Genomic DNA, 20,719 nt, shown 5'->3' with positions numbered 1-20,719 from the left:
GAGGATTGATATTCTAGATCCCATTGTTTCAGGTGGAAGTCACGTTATATATTTGCTTCTCATATGAAATAATTTACGTTGTCTCCCTAATTTTTCCCAAGCAACCAGGCAGAAGAGGTTTGAAATTTACCATTGAGCTAACATAGAACCCTACAGTGGTGAAGTAGCAAGACAGCATGCGGAAGAAGTCGAACCGGTGACCCAAGCGATAGATATCTCTGCTGAGCAATTGCTCTCCATTACCACAAGCAATCTTTGCTTCAAAGAGAGAGATTTGGTTGAGACCCACATCACGGCCCTTCCCAACCTGAATATACTCATGGTGGGTGATATTTCCTTGCCTTAATGTCGAGTTAAATCCTGCAAGTGAATACGTAAATTGACAATTAGTGATTCGCAAAAGATTTTTTAAATTAAACAAATAAGGGTGGCAAATATTCACCTGCAAAGATATCTTCACTCAGATTGATTCCACGAGAAGCCTTGCTTATGCCTCCTCTAGTAATGTGAAAAATCCTGTCAAATACATCTGGATGTCCATAGTGGAAACGGACCCTGAGCAGATATGAGCAGGATGTTCACATTAATCATGACCTGAGCTACAGTCAGCTTATAGGTTGGTTTATGTTGCGACCATTATCCCAGTAATTTTGCAAACAAAATTGCAAATCTATGTTTTGATGATTCACAAAGCGATAAAATATAATATCTAAGATATCTTTTTTAAATATTAATAATTTTCACTTGCTGCACCTATAAAGTAAACCATTGCAAGGTAAGAAACTCACTTCAGTGGACTAGCCAGAACCCTTTGTCCAATTGTCACAAAACTAGTTTCTTGGTTTGACATAAACCATCCCAAAGATGAAACACTGCAATTAGGTGAAATCACTTGTTAGGTGGTTATTTTGACATTTTAAGGTTACTCAAGCTGATGTAGCTTTACCTTCCTGTAAAAATATGCTCACGCACACCAAGAATTGTTGGTGGACGCAGTCCATGGTCCTCATTGAATTCTTCCAAAAGATTCCTCATTTTCAAAGCCTCTTCTAAATAATTGTCCTGAAGAAATTTGACATCTACTTAGAATCTATCTGAGACTGCAACTACAAGACAAATGACAAATTGAGTCAAAATACCTGGTTCATATCAATTGCCTGAAGAGCCTCCCCTCTAGTGAAGATAACAGCATGGTTTTGGTTTTCTGGCTTACCTTCACCAACCTTTGCTGCTCCAGGTAATTTGATGCGGTAGATTTCCTAGTTTTAAGGAAATGTTAGAACAGCGCACCATAGCTCTAATTAAGTGTTGGTTGTTTTAGTCATTACCTGATCACGATTATCAACTGCCTTTATTAGCACAGAATAGTATACCTTTTTTACCCTGTCACCTTCTCGTTCTTCAACTTCATCAATATATGCTACACGGAGTGATGGAAAACTGAATGTAAAGCACAATCATTAGTTTCCCGAAGTTATTAAAAAAATAGAAGGAGAATTAGGTTAGAGAATGAATATTTGTTCCTAAAAGTTTTAGATTTTACAAGTTAATAATTTTGAAGACACAACGCACACTTCAGCAGAGCATGCTTCATAGTCGTTTGCAGCTCATTCTTTTATATACAAATTAGCTTAACTTTAAAGGTGAGCATACTCAGAAGGTAGATTATGCAGAAATATAATGTCATTTGTCCGTTCTTTGAATGGCGCTAAGAGGAAGGAAAAGTCCTATCAGTAATAGCATGCAGCATAGGTAGAAATTTGATTACAATGAGGTGAAAAATTATACTTAATATTTAGGCAATGGAATAAGGAACTTACTTGACCATCAGGTTCAGAATGTCTGTCGCACGGCGATCACCAGATTGTTTCTGATTGCCATAAATTTGACAAGTAGCAACAAAAGTGAATTTCATGTCTGCTATGGCCTCTAGCTGTGCAAAAAGAGATCTCTGGCTCCTCTTTCCTTCATCCTCTGGCTCAGTCACAGCTTTGTATCCTTCTAAAATTTCTATTTTGATAAACAAAGATCAGTGCCCCTGGAAAGAATAAATCTCATCCCCAAGAAAAATGTCATATTATTTCTCACCACTTTCAGAAGCCATGTCGAGAAAAGCTTGAAGCTTAAGCGCTCTTTGGTAATACATCATTCCTCTAACTGTAACAGCATAGACATTTCCATTAGAAACATATGCAAAATGACTATCTAAAGTACTCAGATAACCAACCACGCAACACCTGTTCTGCAAAGAGTTTGGCCTCTTAGAGATGCCCAATGGCGGAGCTGCAAGACATTTTCCTCATTCGCCCAGACCTCACTCTCTTTTTTACAGTCTATTCGTTCCATGAAATTGTTCCATTCATCTATGAAAATGGATTGATTGATCAAATAAATGAAGTCAGCAATGAGAAATGAAACCAAAAGGAAGTTTAATATTAGTAAACAATGGATTATCATTAAACTCGACAATTTTACCTGGAAAGATCTTTTGCAGGTAAAATATGATAGATACACCATCTTCATTCTCCAAATCAAGGTCAGTCTTCGAATATACAGTCTCCTCACTGTAGTATGGTGTCATGACACTGCCAACACCATATCTTATGGTCATTAATCACAAAAAAAAAGATAAAAAAATTTTGAATTCTGCTGTTAACAATTTGTTTTAGCAACATATGTTAGAAGTACGTACTGTCAGACTTAAACTGAAACATACATCCATGTAAGTAGTAAACCTTCCATTTTTGACTTAATCTCCAATAATGTCGAAGCCACCACAGAAATAGATGCGTAAACAACAACCAAATACAACCAGTGCACCATAAATGTTGTTGAAGTGCAAAATAACTTCTTGATTATGGGTGATGCGCAAAAGCAAATTTCTTCTTTTTCAACTTAGCAGTAGAAAATGAATTATGTATGTTGTGTGTGCTTTTATGCACATGCACACCCAACAAAATAAGTTGCAGGGAATTTATTGCTCAAGTTTCTTTAAAGTCGTCAGATGTAATGGTTTGCAACAATGAACTAAAAACTCTACAAAGTCAAAGTATAACAGGTAAATCAAGAAACTCTTGTTTTATTCTACAAAAGGAATTTAATTCCATCAAGAACCATCACGATATACATCATACACTATAATATAAATTGGCAACATTCTGGGAATGGTGGAACAAACCTAAATGAGAGCATTTTCCGTACTCGAGGAGCCCGTGGCATATCCATAAATAAAGAATTTGTAAAAAATGCTATCCTTCTACGAGCTTCAAGATTTGTAGGCACGTCAATGGCAGATTCTTTCACTGTTAAGAGGAGATATAGGCGTTTGATCTACAAAAACATAAATATGAGCAGTTAGCTGCTTCATTTATGCAATTTGAAATTGTATTTAAAAGATATGAACCTGTTCTTCCCATTGCGCAGTAGTTATTGGAGGAAATAAAATAGCAGACTTTGAACCAGTACCAGCAAAAAGTTGTCGTCGAGGGACGGACTCCTTATTACCATGACCAAGCTCAACCAACTCGCTGATCACAACATAAGGGAGTAGTCAAGGGACTGATACAAAGCATGCAACAAAAATGTTGAAGTTTTAAAGATCGAAAAATTCAATGAGTCTTTCACAAACCGAATTTCATTGACCATCATATCACGCGTTACAACTTCTAGCATATCTTGCAACAACAGTACCATAATGTCACGCTTAGATGCATCTCCTTCTTTCTATGACATCAAAAGCACAGATGGTCAAATTTTTCATACAATCATGAAGGAAATCTAAATGCTTGCATGAGTTTTTAAGAACAAGCAACAAGCATTTGAGATCTAGGGGTGTGCTTAGATAATCTTTCAATTTGTTCTGAGATATTACTGTTGAAACTAAATTGAAATTGAAAACTTAAACTCACCAAGATCCCAACAAGCTCAACAATCTTCTTGCATAGTGTTGACAGGGCACTCATCCTAAAATTAGCTAGAAATGATCCTCTTGCGATGCTAGCTTCAATCTCCTTGATTATAATGCCAATTATCCTGCCAAAAAATAAAAAATAAAAATTTAAAAACACATGTTGCGAACAATCAACCATGTTAGCTTATAGTAACCTCTAAAAAATCTTATAGCATAGGAATAACATATGAAAACGAAACAAAAAGAAATTACAGATAAAGAAAGATAAGCTGCATTTCCATTGTAACTAAAGAAATAATTCTTCGGAGAAACTTAGTTCATTTCATTAATGACTTAAAGTTATATAGAGCCTTACAATGTGTTTACAAATAAATCACTAGACTTCCTCTATTTACAAACTAGACCATAAATCGGATAAAAATACGATAAGCCTATCTTGTCTCATAAGCTTTTCATTAATGACTCAACACTCCCGATCAAGGTGGCAAAAGATATCTGCTAAGCCTATCTTGTCTCATAAGCTAGACAAATATGATAAGTCAAGTCTTTGGTGAGGCATTCAGCCACTTGATCTCCAGTGGCTACATGACTTGGCTCTAGTAGACTGTTATTTAGCTTTTCCTTGATGAACATATCAATCTCCAAATGTTTGGTTCTATCATGTTGCACCGAGTTGTTGGCAATACTAATTGTCGACTTGTTGTCGAACCACAACTTCATTTGAGCTCATTGGTCTACCTTGGGCTCTACCAACAAGGCTCTCAGCAACATCATCTCGACAACTCCTAATGCCATGACTCTGTACTCTGCCTTTTCGTTGACCTTACTACAACTGACGGTTTCTTGCTCTTCCAAGAGACCAAGTTGCCCCCTACGAACATGCAGTATCCTGATGTTGACCTCCTATCCTCAGCACAACTCATCGAGTCAAAGTCACAATAGCCCCCAGTGCCTACATGCCCATTCTTCTTAAAGATCAACCCCTTCCCTGGTGCACTATTCAAGTACCTCAGAATCTGATACATTGCATCCATATGACCCTTCTTTGGATTATGCATGTATCAACTCACCACACTCACTGCAAACGAGATGCCGGGACAAATTTAACTCAAATAAATTAGACAGCCCACCAATATATGGCTCTCTTGTCTCTGCACTCAGCTCGGTCTTCTAATTAATTGAAGAGACTATGAGCTTGCATCCCAGCATATTTATTTCTGTGAGGAAGTTTAGTACATACTTCCTCTGAGACAAGACCAACCCCTCTGATATATGGAAATCTAGTAGCAGAATAACCCATGAAGACACATTTCACCACTCCGGGACCTAGTTTTCCTACTAATAGTTTGTTGTCCTTTATAAAACATACATAGCCAAATATCTTAAATGTGAGAATATCGTTATTATCTCTTTTCAAAATCTGACAAGGAAACTTACAATCCAATACTTTCGAGGGTGTTCTGTTGATCAATTGAGTTGTTGTCAAAACTGTTTGTCATCACAAGTGTTTTGAGACATTCATCGCGATCATCATGTTTTGGGTACCTCTAGAAAGTGTTTATTTTTCTTCTCTATTATACCATATTGTGTTTGTATGTATGAACATGTGGTTTGATGTTATATCTCTTGGGCCGATAAATATTCCCAAAATTCTCTGTTGGTATAATCTGTCTCATTATCAGACCTCAATACAATCACTTCTGCACCATATTGAGTGGATTGTTTGTGGAAATTTTTAAAGAAAGCAAACACATCACCCTTATTTTTCATCGGATACAACCAAGTGGCATGAGAAAACAATCAATAAAAGCCACAAAATATCAATAATCATTCATCGAATTTGTCGAACAAGGTCCTCAAATATCATAATATACCAAATCAAAAACAGAACTCATCTTCCCATAACTGTTATAAGAGCTCCTAGTAAACTTATTCAACCCACAAGCATCACATACAAGTTTTTGTTTATTTGACCTTTTATATAAACATGAATACAAATGACTCAATAAACTAAAACAAGAGTGTCTCACATATTTGTGCTTTAGCAGCAACATTTTCTCCACACTCCTCCCAGACCCCCTACTTTAGCACTCTCTACCATGGATGTCAAGGTTGAGTCCATCCTCCCTCTATCCAAGTATCAAAGTTCACTATGCCACGTTCCAATCCCAAGCATCTAGCTCACCCCTTTCTCTTGAAATGTCGCCTTAGGAATATCAAATAAAATAACATATTTTAATTGGAGAAAAATGACACTAATGGATAAAAGATTCATTGAAAAAGGAGCATGCAAAATATTAAACAAAGTCACAAAATCAACACACCTCACTATATCCTTACCAACTACAGGTTGTGCCATATCATTAACAGTTTATATGCTCTCTGGGACTGCAGGTGAGTATATCAGAACTCTCTAGCAGTGCCTGCCACATGTCAAGATGCACCAGAGCCTATTATCCATTCTAGTAATCTAGTGGTGGAAATAGCGGTAAGAGCATGTGTTTCACATGAACCTTTGTCAGAGTAAGCAAAAGTAGCATTGTTACCCCTTAATGACGACGAGGTGGATGCATCCTCAATCCTATCAGCTATTGATTTTTGTTTCTTCTTGAACATCTCCGGAAATTCATGATCCTCACCGATAAAGAACACACTTGTTTTTCCCCTCGTCCTCTGTTCCCATCATAATTGTTTGGTAGCCCCATTTTCCATCTCTTCAACCACCACGACCATGAACATGGCTTCCAAAATGTCAACGTTCTTCTGTCTCTCTCTCCTAAGGTGGCTTAGGACAAACCTAACTCAGATGGCCTACTTCACCGCAATTATAACACTTGCGAGTCTTTTCCTGGACACCTGTCATACCTAAGCTACAGCCAACTAAGGCTGATCACATACCTAGAAGTCCACTCAGATAAAAGTGTAGCCTCATGCAACTCTCCTCGGGTATTATCACAGCGATAGCCTCATCCAATGAAGGGATCATCGCCTAAGCTAGGAGGACCGATCTCTTATAAGGTTGGGTTCAGATGAGCCAGAAACTGCATAGTCCTCATATGTGCAAAAATCTCCCTTTTCTTGTACCTCCGATCATCACATTTCAACATTTGTGAGAAGTGATCAAGATTTACCCACAATCACTCTAGATCTATGGAGAATCCTGAATCGATCTATCACTATGTACCACTGCCTCTATCTTACACTGCATCTGGAACACGTTCATGTAATTCTCAGCTCTAGTATAGATCTTCTTTAGCTTCGCCAAAATGTTGCTCACATTTTGAATGGCATCTAATGATGAGGCAATCGATGGAACCATCGAGATGAGTAGTCATGTGTAAAGTAAGACATGTTTGGTCATTCCCTCATCCCTCTCAGCATTGTGACTCTTTAGCTCGACCCCTATCAAATATCCCTATAGTATCTTCACTACTATAACAAACTCTATCTAACGTGACCAACTCATATATGTGGCCAGTCCATCAAGCTTCAGATCCACAGGAGAGAAATCTAGCTACACTTGTGAAGGAGCACACGCTAAGATAGTGGCTCCCGTCAAGACACAAGCTCCGTGTATCTGCTCGACCAAGACCTTCAAAATTTCAACATCTATCTCCCTCAGAAGCTCCAAACCATTACCCACACACTATCTCCATCTCCTGACATCCTCAATTTAATTATTCCCTAGCCTTCAACATCCTTTCATGCACACAAAACCAAATTTCTCTCCTCTAACAGCTCTGATTTCACTCGTGCTTCACCTTTAGCTTACACTAAGCCGCTCAAACCACTTTGTTGTGGTCCAACAAGTGAAGGCATCATCAGTTCGGTCCTGGTTGAGCGCATCATCAACTTCCCAGCTCGCTGCAAACGCGACTGTATCACCAGCGTCCTTCGCGCAAGGGCCTCCATAGGCTATGTAACGTGTTGTTCTCTTCTCAGATAGCTTCTGCAAGCCCGTCGCTTGCTTCCCTTCGCAATTTCATACAACATGATCCTTTCTTTATCATCTCAATTCATGTGATTTTCACGTCGCGATCCCATCCGAATTAGCTTGTGATCCCGTCGTTGTCGTCACAATTAGCTCTACTTACGATTGCTTTGTGAGGACAAAATGAAAGGAAGAGGAAAAATGAGAGTTACAGTTCTCTGTAAGACAATTCCGACTCATTATATCAAACAACACTAGAGATGACTAGGGTTAGAGCTCTAATATCATAAAGAAATAATTGCTATGAGAAATTTAGTTCATTTCATTAATAATTTTGGCTTATATAGAGCCTTACAACGTTTTTACAAATAAATCCCAGGACTTCCTCTATTTATAAACCGAACCATAAATTAGATACAAATCTCAACAGAAATATACAATTGCGCTCATGGTAAGGTAGATTTAGCTAATGCTTAGGCTAGACCATATGGTTGGACTAACATGTCTTGTTACCGAAAAACTAGACTATATTCTCTATCCTTGCATCATGCTGATATATCTATGCTCAGTACAATTATGGGAAAATGAAAAACCTGAGTTAATCTTGGATATTTTTCTATTGTGGTAATCATGTATGCTGCAAAATAATAATAATTAAATCTACAATAGGAGAATTACAGAATTTTGAAATACAAATTTTCATGCATCTGCTAGACGGGAAAATTCACAAGATATGGGAACATGTAAAGATTCTTAAACTGGCTTACTAGGATACTGTGGACCATTTAAGTCAACGATGGCCAATTTATGGATGTGCATCTCAGAGATTTATAATGTAATATCCAAAACTATTTGAAATAAGTACCTTGATGAGCGCCATCTGAACTATTTGGTGCACTATATAGACCAGCCAAATGAGAAATAAGTAAATAAAAAAAAGGTAGTTGAAATTTTGTGTTCATGAGGAGACGGTGTAAATTTATGGAAGAACAAAAATCCTAGGATGAAATACTTACACTTCAAAGAAGGGATCACATTTCTTGTCCACCATCAAAAGAGAGTGGCTGTGGTTCTTTCTTACCCTATGAGAATATCCCCCCTCCCCTACCCCACCCCAACCCAATCAAACTTAAACAAATTAAAAAAAAAAATCTACAGGAAATACTCATTTCCTTCAGATCCCTTGCATTCTTTAGGTCCCCATTTTCTCAGACCCCTAGAGAAATCTTCGTAATGCCAAAGCAAATGATTTTCAGAGTTTCATAGTATTTACAAGGAAGTTTTACACTACCTTTTTTCATTTTCACCGACTATCAAAAGGTTCAGAACAAGTTTGAAAGATTCATAACATTCAATCACAGCACATTTCATGTACTCATCAGCACAAATTCGTTTCCATAGATCAGCATCCTTGGACCTAAATTGGGCTGACATATCTAATGCAATTGGAATCTGCATAAATTGACAAAAAGGATTAACAGCTCCAATATATTAAACAAATTTTAGAAAAATCCTAGAGAGAGTTGTTGACAGGTACCTTGCTAGCAAGCAAAAATGGTGGCCATTGTATCATCTTGAGGCTTGGATCTGATGAATAGGGAACTAGTAGAAGGTCCATCTCCCTGAATCATATTAAAAAGTGGAATTTGTTAATCATGTGGAACAAAATTTTCTGCTGAATAAAATCTTCATAAAATATGGTTGAATAACCCCTTTAAAGTTAAATAATTAACATCCATTTCTTTGAGCTATGAAAATAAATTAGAGATCTTGTATTAATATAAATATTCTGAAGAAATCATACATTGGTTTGAGAAATCTTATGAGATATTTAAGTGAACTTTAAGGGTTCAAGTAATAGCTCGTACTTTCTTGAAATAAATTGTCTCCTCAGCCAAATATTTATCACCAGTATATATAAAGCCTTAGAAAAAATGGTTTGACATTCAAAAAATAGAGTAAATAGGGAGATAAGGGGAAGGGTTGTCAGCCAAGAAAGTAAAGAAATGATGTTTTCAGTCTTTGCCGGAGGGAGATTTTCTGCTTCTACAAGAAGTAGATGTTTCTTATTTTGCTCCCATCAAGGGAAGATATTGTTATGTTGGCGCTTAGCTTAAGGGCAAATTTATCATTTTTATGCCTAAGGGTAATTTAGTCTTTTATTATTATTATTGTTGTGTATAAATAGGCTTGTTTTGCCAGGGTTAGGTTTATGCAGGAGATTGAGTCGTCTTGGATCTAGAATTTGGGAGAGATTCCCTACCTCTCAAATTATAAAAATTGGGGGAGATTGTCTACCTCTCGAATTATAAGTGTTTATTTTTGTATTATTCTTGAATTGTTTGATTTATTGAAGAAATATTGTGATTGTCCTAATTCTGTAGAAAAAAGAGTGGATTTTGAGGTCAGATCGTATCAAATTGGTATCAGAACGACAATTTTGAGAGATCGCCATGCTTGACCGAACCTTGCAATACTGAGACGAAACGAAATATTGTGGTGTACATAGAACAGATCACCCAGGTGAAGCCAACGAAGGGAACGTGTTTTCCGTCTCTTAGACCGACGGGATGGCCGCTTACATTAGCACGACATATTCATGGGTTGAGCTTGCTGCGGATCGCTGCGGACAGTGCTCCAAGACCCCATGAACGGAAACTGCTAGGGATCACAATTAATAAAGACTGCTATCTTTAATTGTGACTCGATCCGTGCGAGTTGAGCCTGATGGGGAGCCGACGACTTCACGGCTTACATTCGCGTGATTCAATCGCGGCTTGAGTTTGTTGTGAGCCGACCAATGGGATTTTGGAGTGCATCGTGCGATATAGTCGCGATTCTGATAAGCAATGACGGGGTCGCAGCGTCACCCCCGTCATTTTATGCAGTGCCAACTATGAAATTCCATAATTTTCAGTCGTTTGTCTAGTCTATTAGCGTACAGGTGTTTTTGTCGTTTGGTGATAAAAAAAAATTTTTTTGAGAATGGCAGCTAAGAAAATAGATAATTTGGAGATGAATTTAGAGGAAAAGATCAGCCAAATCAGATATGGGATGGAAAAATGGTTAGGCACCATAGAAGATAAGTTTTCTTCCATGGAGAACTAAATGGAGGGTCAATTGGAGAGCATGAGGGAAATTCGAGAGATGATAAATAAGCTTATTAAGATGCAATCCAAGACCCCACCGGAGGTTCAAGGGTTGACCAGAGATTTATTGGCTAAATCGAAAAGAAAAGAGATCGAATGTAAGAAACATGAGGAATGCATCCGTCATCACAAACCCCCTCTCAGAGCTCCAATTGGCGGTGAATTAGAGATTTCTAATGGAGGCAAATGGGTCGAAACATGGAGAAGAGATTATGCAAAAGATATGGAGCACAAAGAAAAAGGAGAAAAGCGGGAAGGAAATATGGCTACAATCAAAGGAGGAATTTTTACCCTAGATAGTAGGGAAAAACAATGGAGGAAGAGGAAGTTGGGGTGGCGATGCTAGAGTTAGTAATTTAATGGTGCCGATCTTCGAGGGGGAAGACAGGAGGAGCGATAATTCACATTGAATGAGCTAGATGGGGAAGAGAAACTCATAGCGGTAGGATTATGTGTAGAAGGAAAATCTCTAGCCTGGTTTTAGTGGAGAGAGGATATATACCCGATCCATTAGTGGAAGTAATTAAAGGATTATTTGTTGGAACATTTTCGAGCAATTTGAGAAGTAGACCAACAATCAAATTAAAATAAAATCATTTAAACTTAGGCATGGAAGCACCCATAATCAAATCAAAACAAAAGCAAGTATATAAATTAAATACGGTGGAAGTTAATAACATGATAAGTTTGACAACATGATAAAATAATGCAGCAAAAAATCTGAAAAAGGACAAAAGAAAAATAAAGAGACAATAAGAATCATCATGGAAGGCTTTCTAAATGCACTGATGTTCAGAATAAACAATTTATTGGATATGTGAATATTGAACTTCGGCGTGTTATTCAGTTCTTCTTTCAATAAGGTAAATGATAAATTAATGCACACAATCAATTATAAAAGAATTATTGCTTGTGATGGGAATCCCTTGAATGTTATAAGCGTTGGAGTTATTTAATGTAGACAACGACACTTGAAAGCTAAATAAAATCAAGCATATCACGGGCTTAAGGGAAAATCTAATCTATAGTAGCTAGTTGCAAATGACAAAATGTCACTTTAAATATTGATGCTTGAAAAATGAGAAAAAAATGTATGGGTGATTGCTTGAGGAACACTATAGACTCTGATACACCTCGGCACCAAAATCAGCGAACAAACCACTATAAAACGACGATAGATAGGTGAAAGAAACACAAACACAAGCTGCTCATACAAAAATTAAGGAAAAAAAAAAGCAAGATACAAGATTGATCTACTATTTGAGAGGTAGATTGTCTCTTCCACACACTAGACATCGCTAGGAGCACCACAAGAAGAAATAAAACAGCAGCCACAACAAAATATGCATAAAGAAAACAACCCTAGGTTATCCCCTTAATAGAGTCCCCTTACAGCATTTCAAACTTTCCTTCCCAACTTTCCCTCCAAACTCCTTTGATTTCTCCTCCTTAAATATGTGGTTATGGCCCTAGTGAACCCCACCCTCTCCTTGCTTCTGCAGCCCCCACCCACCCTTGATTCGCTTATACAGCTAGCCTTGCCCGCTCCACGCCTTCATGCTGCACAGACTGGCACACCTGCAACCCGGTTGAGTCTTTTCCAGCCAGTCCAAGGTGGACCGGCATGATTATGGGCATAACAGACTCTTTCTAAATCACAAATAGCTGCATAAGGATAGTGGGAGTCACCATCAATATAGAAGCAAATTTAAATTAATGGCACCGAAGGATAGATCATATTAAGTAAGAAATGCTTAAAGATTCTCCATGCCAAAATTTCATTTCCAATTTAAAGTCTATTGAAACAACATTTTATGAAGATCGTGTTTTAAGGAAAACAAAGGTGGATTATCCTAACATTGGGAGAGAGCTAAAGCCAAAAAAGTTTTTCCTGATGAATGCAAATGTATGTGAGTTGACCTTATTGCTTTCCCAACGTGACCACTAGGCTACCTTTTGCCTACAACACTAGGGAGGAATGAGAGTAGAGATAAAATCAAGTGCACGTGATTTGATAATAGAAGGTATTTTACTAAAAGTTAAAAAAAATATTAATGTAATTCACACGACATCCATATGAAGAGAACAATTCCAAAACTCTATGAAAAAATAGAATATTTAAGAGAATGAATAACAAAATCAACATGAACAGAGTATGAGATTGCATTCAAGCATTCCTAAAATCTTCTTGAAGAATGCAATGAGCACAACAAAACTTTTAATTAACCGAGAACAATCAATGAGACTCAACTTTAATCTTTTTGAATAAACAAAGATATGCAAAGAGGAATGTTTGTCACATGTAATAGTTTTTTTATTGTTTATTGTATGTTTAAGTTAATCAGATTACTGGTAAGCCAACTTGATCTAAAATAATAATAGTCTAGTTGTAGATTTTGGAAAGTTAAAGATAAACAAGTGAACAAATGTTATTTTCAATAAATATGCATTATAAAAGGCAAGTCAAGAACTAAAACAAAAGATACCTTCACTCAAGAGCAAGTTGAACTAGAGTAACATCCCTTTCTATAATAAATATAGGAAATAACAATAGAGCTTAGGGGAAACCTGACCCATGCACACCGAAAACAATAGTTTAAAGATCAAAAAAGCTAACAAACCTATTAATCATTAGTCGTCTCTATATTACTTGATTTAGATAGATGAACTATAGCCAAAGTGCAACAATTGACACTAAGAAGATGTTAAGTTAATATTATAATGTATAAATGAACAATTAACTAGAAGGAGACTTAGATATAAGGAGAAGTATCCTTATGCACATCTACGTCATGAGAGGCACCACTATTAAATGGGCATCACAACTTTAGAAGATAATTGAACTATCAATTATAGAAACTAAATATATGGCTTCCATTAAAGCCTATAAGAAGATAGTGTGGCTCAAAAGCTTCATAACATAATGTAACCTACCATACATGTTTCACTTTCGAATAAACATGCAACTCAAATAACAATACATAAAATTTCCATTCAAAGAAGGTGCCTACAACTCAAAAAGATAGAGAGGAGAAAAAAAATCCAGCTGATGCTTAACGAAAAAATTGAGAACTTTTGATGCATTAATTAACCTTTGCAAATGATGATACAATGGAGTTGCATGAAGAGTTATAAAATACTCAATACCAAACAAATATATCATAAATTTTATCTCCAAGTCAGACATTTTTAATCAAGTAGAGAAGAAACTTTTCAAAATTAAATCTTCATGAGATATGATTGAATTTTTTATTTAGGTACAAATCTTCTGACTAATCAATTTTGATAAACAATGATAAAATGAAAGTTTTAAAAAGTGAAAGTTTAAGCAAAACTGTTTGATCCCTATGTAGAATGAAGCATATTCATCAATGTAAGAAGGATACTTCATTACTTTAATTTTGCACATTTAGAAATAATAAAATATACAAAGATGGTATAAAATTAAGTAAATATTAAAAATAAGAATATAAAAACTCAACAAAATACAAGTGTTTACCATTTTCAATTAGTCTCATTCACATAATACATCAAAATAACATCAAATTAACACAAAGTTAGTTATGTAATATTTATTTATATTAAAATAATAATATTATAATGAATAAATATTAGAAAAGGAGATTCGATATGCATAAGGTATAAATAAAGAATAAATGATGGCAAGTTGAAATTAAAATTATCAAATTATGAGCATATTTCACTATTAAAATAGAATAAGCTAATAAAATATAAATTTTGCACTCGAATGAATAAGGAACTAATTAGAATAAATAATTAAAAAAGGTGGCAATGGGTAAGGTTGATGGAAGAACAGAAAACAGATAAGGTGAGTTAAAAGACAAGACAGGGCAAAAAATAAGATGAGGTGGAAATGATTTGAGACTCTTTTGTCATGAAGTTGTAGGCAGATCTTGGGAAAGATGAAAACCAATAATTATCCTTTCTATTGCATTTTATTTATCGTATTTCCCTTCTTTTTCATTTGAATATCATTAAAAGTAAATTAGGCTGCTAAAATTGAAGAAAAAGAGAAGCAAATAATTTTCATGCTTCAAAGTGCAATATGAAGCTTAAGCTTCACATCAAGAAGTGTGCGCTTCATACTAAGAATGATTTGATATTCATACTTAAAAGCATTTTGGTACTGCTTTGCTTCGAAGTGCATTTTTTGTGATTAATGTTCATATTCTTTAAAAATAAAATTGGAAAAGTTTTTGAGAATTATGTATTAGTATAATGATCTTGAATCGCCAAACCCCTTATTATTATAAACAGAGCCTTAAAAATAAGGGTTTTGCATCCCACATCCACAAAAAAATTATTGATGATAGAAAAAGATAAAAGGAGCAACCAAACGAGAAAAATAAAGGGAAAATTTTTCTAGGTGTTAAGAGGGATGTCTTCCACTTCTTTGAGATCTAGATGCTATTAATATAAAATTCATCAAGAGAAGATTTTAACCATATAGAAGCTCTAGTTTGGACTCCTAGAGTAGAAAAAGAAGAAAGCAAACAACATCTTTCCTAATTCCAGCACTCAATCTTTACAACAGTTAGCAGTAAAATAGACAAAATAATATCTAAAGATGTAACCAAGTAATTGAAACTCATGATCATAGCTTAAGGTTGAGTCATTATGAAAAATAAATGAGTCATAAGCTAAGCTCTATGAGTTATTAAGCCAAACTTGAGCCTGCACCGACTCAACCCATCAACTCATGAGTTGGCTTGTTTAAAAATATTTAATATAAAATACACGTAAAACATAAAGTTTGCCCATAGAGTTATTCAAAATATTTAATATTGATGTTTGCTAGAAAATTCGCGGTGGTAGAGTAATGGATTATCGTCTTAGCGTTGCGCGAGTATTCAGCACACACTCGAATGAAAATGAATCAAGTTATGATAACACCAGAATTTTTTACGTGGAAAACCCGTAATGTGAAAAAACCACGGGGTCTGGCCCGGTTGTAAAAATTCACTATAAGTTGATAATTACAGATGTCCCTTGTCCAATAAGAGGGAAATGGTTACTAGCTTTCCAAGTTACAACGTCGACTGACGACGTCTAGTCAGCGATGGTTGACGGAGGCCGGCGGTGATTGACAATAGTCGGTGGTCAGTGGTGGTCGACGGCGATCGATAATGCCGATGATGATCTTGGACTTGAGCTCCTTCCCAAAGCCCCAAGTTCTCTCTTAAGCTCTCCCCTTCATGTGAGGGGTGGGCTCTATTTATAGTGTTTTGAATGCAATTAATGCAGGAATATGAACCATTTTGATCGGACGGTTTAGAGAGCTTCTCTTAATCAGATGACGTTTGATGGACATTCGAGTGTCTTAATGATGTCGGAATTTAGTGATCGTGAGCTCGTTGGATTCGTCTTGTCGAGACGCTCGATTCGACTATGAACTCGCTAGATTCGACATCCGTTTGAACTTTCAAATGCCTCCAAAAATCTTCCAAGAGTGGTTTAATGATTTGATTCGGGCTTGATTTGACTCGGATTAGACTGACTTTTATATCATTAGGTCTGTCTCATCGAGTCAATCAGTTTGACTATAAGTTTGCAGAAATCGGAGCTCAGGACGACTCTTAATCAAAGTTTGAATGTTTCTTGCCCAAAAAATTACATCGAGATTCGTGTTGAATGATGAAAATTTATTAGCGGTGTATCAAATATACATATACACATACACACACACAAATATATATATATATATATTAATTCCTTATATTAACTCATTCTAATTATTTCTCTAACTTCTTAAGCTTTTTGACATTTTATTACAGCAATCATTTAAATTAAATAAAAATTATTTTTTCTCTTTTATAATAAATAAACCAACTCATGAGTTGACTCGAACTCAAATAATTTATCTTAAGCTCGAGCTAAATTAATTAACCAACCTAAAATTCAAGTTAGCAGTTGCTCCAATTCAGCTTGACTTGTTTGCACCCCTAGTAGTATCTTCTTCTTAATCTCCAACTTATTCATATGTACAATGTCTCCATGTATCCCTTTTAAAGCTTAATGGATTATTCAATTTGAGTGAACATAGACTTAAGTGGAACTCAATAAACCATGTAAACTTATGTATAATTTGTTTTTACGGCCTCTACTGTGTTTGTTCTCTCATTTTGTTTGGATTTTTCTTGAAATTTCATTACTATCTTAACAAGATTATTTCAGAATAATTAATATAAAAGAAAGAGAAAAGTAATTTAATACTCGAGTAAATGTTTTCCAATAGTTTTATTTCAAGACTTTCCTGTCACTTATAAGATCTTCTTCTCGGAAACTGCATATGATTTCATTCCACAACTGAGCAAACTTTGCAGCTTCAGTTCTCTTGCTTGGTGAAGCCTATTAAAAAAATGAAAAATATATAACCACCCAATGTATTGCAACTCTAAGAAATTTTTATTTATCCTCAATTGTACCTCTGCAAAACGTTTTGACAGAGAAAAACCCCTCTTTTGTTTCTTCTCAGAAGGAACCAAGCAAGCAGTGAAAGCTCCAGGTAAGGAATGGAAGCGTGATCTCAGCATGCCTAGCGTCCGTATCTGCCAAAGAAAAAATAAAAAATGATGACCTTCTTCGCATTACCAAAAACACGTTCAGAAGAATCTATTTAATAGTGAAATTCTGTTAGCAATAATAGTAACAATATGTTGATAAAAAAATCCCTCTCAATAAAGAAGTAAAAGCAGAATAATAGTAAAATATGCAGAAAATTGTATTTGTCTACGTTGAAGGCACAAGATGAAGGAATGCAGGCAGGATACAAAATAGTAACTTCACAACAAACAGATAGCTCACTCAAACACAAATTAATTGAATTTCTTTTATGTGCATCTTTTCATTAAAAGCAGATCAACTTCCCCAGAATTGTCTCATAGTTCTTTATATTTTATCAATGATCAGAACCCAGTGAGATTATTCAAGTCAAAAACATGGAAATAAAATTAGGGTTTAGTTTTCCGAAACAACAAAAAGAACATTTTCACATCAATCATTTTATCTATTCGAAATCATGCTCTTATGCCAAAAGTATGAAGTAGTGTCAATTCGAATTAGTGGGTCAGGTTCAGGTCTGACCCAAAAATGACCCGGCCAAAATAGAGTCAACTCGAACGCGACATGAATTATAAACGAGTCAAAAACTAAGAATCAATCCCGAGCTTGACCCGGTAACCCAAACCCGACTCGAAATTTCATGTTAATTCAGGTCATGTTTGGATTTTCGGGTTCAAACCGAACCCGGCCAGAATAATAAATGGATTGAATTCTCTGACCCAAACCAAACTTGAAAAATATTTGGGTCAACCCTAACTTGGATTTTTTCAAGTCGAATTCGAGAGGTGTTGGCGTGTCGGGTCAATTTTTGACACCCCTAATATGAAAGCTATTATAGACAACACCAAAGAGTGCGAATAAGGTGCAGTCATGATTTAGAAAAGAGTAGCAAGCAAAATTCTCAGAATGGAGACGCGTTACCTCTCCAAGACGACCAAAGGCTCCAGAAACACCACCATATAAAGTGGAGAAAACTGAATACCAAATCTGGGTATCCATACAATAAACCTGACAAAAAGTTTACAAGTGTTAAGAGTAACCATTGCTGAAAGCAAAAAGCAGTCATTACTGCAGAAATTAATAAAGCTTACCAAAATTACTGGGACCCAGAGTGATAAAATAGCACCAATATTGTTTTTAACTGTATAGAAAGTAGAATCAGTAGTACGAAAATGCATGCATAAAAATTTGATAGCGGAGGAATGCAATGAAAAAAGTACCATTAGGAAAGAATTCATGCCAAGCATAATGAATATTGTGAACTTTCATTATATCTTTTGTTGGCTTGATTAGAGGCTTTATCTGCATGAAAAATAGAAATTTAAAATGTGAATTAATAAGAAGTAATAATTTTAATTCAGTTAATTGATGTCTAAGAAAGCAAAAGCATGCCTGGAGAAAGTAACTAAAAGAAAATTTGGAACTCAACAGCAACAGCCAGAATAGAGTATACCTGGAATGAGAGGACATTACTAAAATAGCAATAAGACAAAATGATAGAATAGTTAATTTTATTTTCCCGATAAAAAACCTTACTTGAAAAGAGTAAATTGATTTTCATGCATACCCCGTCCAACATATATTCTAGGCTGCAAATAGTGAGTAAAAATTTAATATTAGGAGAAAAACCATTCCAAGAGGAGAAAAAAGACGCAATGGACCATGCTTAGCCTAGCCCAATCATCTCATGACCTAAAGAAAAATAGTAGAACTGTGCACCAAATACTTGATAAGTTACAGATCCATTAACACGAAGAAAAAATAGAAGCATCACCTGAGACCACCATAAAAGAAACCTGATTACAAGCCAATCAGAGTTTTCAATCCACCGTCGAAGCATTGGAAATATAAAAAGCACAGCAGCTAATAGATTTGGGAGCATGTACAATGCTACTGCCATCAGGTATAATGGTGGCAACCCTTTAACTCGACCAAGCCACCTATCTAAGTTAGCTGGTAAAGTAATTGGTGATCCTGAACGCATGTACAGAAGAGGAAGAATAACAGCCCATGCAAGACTGACAATTGTTTTTAGAACATTTCTCATCACAGCAGTAAACTTCCATCTATGATACCCAGGAAAATTAAGGAAAAAGTCCAACAAGCCTGAAATTAGATGATGGAAAGTAAACTGTTAGTAGTGAACATAAAAAGAAATCAGCAAGTGCAAAATCATATTTATGATGTATTTATTGAGAAAAGAGTTGTAAAACTTAAATAGTGGTAACTCATTAGTCACTGTGATCTACAGGTTGCTCATCTGTGGTCAAGTCAAGAAATTTCCTTGCATAATGTCTCGAACGGGCTTTTTTTCCTAAAGAAGCTTTTATTGGAGTGAAAGAAAATTGGAAAAGGGTGGATCCCTTAATGTTTCAAACAATTAAACAAACTAAAAGTTACATAAGCATATGTTTTTGAGCTAAGATGAAGGACGGCAGAAGAACCAAATGTTACACAGAGAATTCTTAGGCCCTTTTGTATGCTCGAGACTTGTGAAACAAATATTCAAATGAGAAGGTCAAGAAAACATAAAATTTTATCAACAAAAAATATACCCTCTATATCGTGTTGAAATATTTGAGCTATATATATTATTCAAAGTTAGATCCACTGCAATCAGCTTTATGTATTTTGTTTTGTAAATGCATTTATGATATGATTGGGCCTTTTTATTGAATATTTTATTGAATTTATTTCCCTTAAATGATAATGTGGTAACAGAAGGCTTTTAAGAGAGAGACATGGCGGTATGATATGATTGGGCTTTTTGAGCTTTGAGATAATGAAACTTGACAATTTCCAACGTTTAACTTTATTCTATCGAAGGGACAAACCAATGGTAAGTATGACGAAGTCAACCAACAATCAACTATGATGAATCACAAAAAAAATATCAGATAAATTAAGCATTACAAAAAAGAAAACAGCAAAATCGACATAGTTCTGCTTAAAAATGCATGTAAACAAAAGAGAAGAAAAGATCTAAACCACAAATGAAAAGTCACAATCATGACGTACAATAAAAGAATACTACTCACCAACTTTAGTGGACTGGTTTGATTTCAGGGATTAGAGCAACATACACCACTAAACCTCAAATTCTGCTGATCCAAGCTCTTTATCATGCAAATCACATGTTTCATGCCT

At 35.6% G+C, this 20,719-nt stretch overlaps 1 protein-coding gene across 1 annotated transcript in view; it reads right to left on the bottom strand.

Moving 5' to 3' along the window:
- LOC110021689 (callose synthase 5) overlaps positions 1 to 20,719 on the bottom strand; it is a 37,053-nt gene that overhangs the window by 2,146 nt on the left and 14,188 nt on the right. The window contains exons 24-39 of the mRNA XM_020720281.1: positions 9,379 to 9,459; positions 9,133 to 9,293; positions 3,909 to 4,032; positions 3,629 to 3,723; positions 3,404 to 3,527; positions 3,179 to 3,330; positions 2,476 to 2,585; positions 2,238 to 2,363; positions 2,089 to 2,157; positions 1,821 to 2,010; positions 1,329 to 1,440; positions 1,140 to 1,259; positions 947 to 1,062; positions 789 to 872; positions 443 to 555; positions 131 to 360 (exon numbers count right to left, since the gene is read on the bottom strand). Coding sequence (XP_020575940.1) covers positions 131 to 360; positions 443 to 555; positions 789 to 872; positions 947 to 1,062; positions 1,140 to 1,259; positions 1,329 to 1,440; positions 1,821 to 2,010; positions 2,089 to 2,157; positions 2,238 to 2,363; positions 2,476 to 2,585; positions 3,179 to 3,330; positions 3,404 to 3,527; positions 3,629 to 3,723; positions 3,909 to 4,032; positions 9,133 to 9,293; positions 9,379 to 9,459 — 2,007 coding nt within the window. The remainder of the gene's footprint in view (positions 1 to 130; positions 361 to 442; positions 556 to 788; positions 873 to 946; positions 1,063 to 1,139; positions 1,260 to 1,328; positions 1,441 to 1,820; positions 2,011 to 2,088; positions 2,158 to 2,237; positions 2,364 to 2,475; positions 2,586 to 3,178; positions 3,331 to 3,403; positions 3,528 to 3,628; positions 3,724 to 3,908; positions 4,033 to 9,132; positions 9,294 to 9,378; positions 9,460 to 20,719) is intronic.

This window comes from Phalaenopsis equestris, unplaced genomic scaffold (assembly GCF_001263595.1).
Source record: "Phalaenopsis equestris unplaced genomic scaffold, ASM126359v1 Scaffold000140, whole genome shotgun sequence".
Lineage (NCBI taxonomy): Eukaryota > Viridiplantae > Streptophyta > Magnoliopsida > Asparagales > Orchidaceae > Phalaenopsis > Phalaenopsis equestris.
The sequence above is the reverse complement of the archived record's forward strand: the minus strand, read 5'-3'. Positions and strand labels throughout refer to the sequence as shown.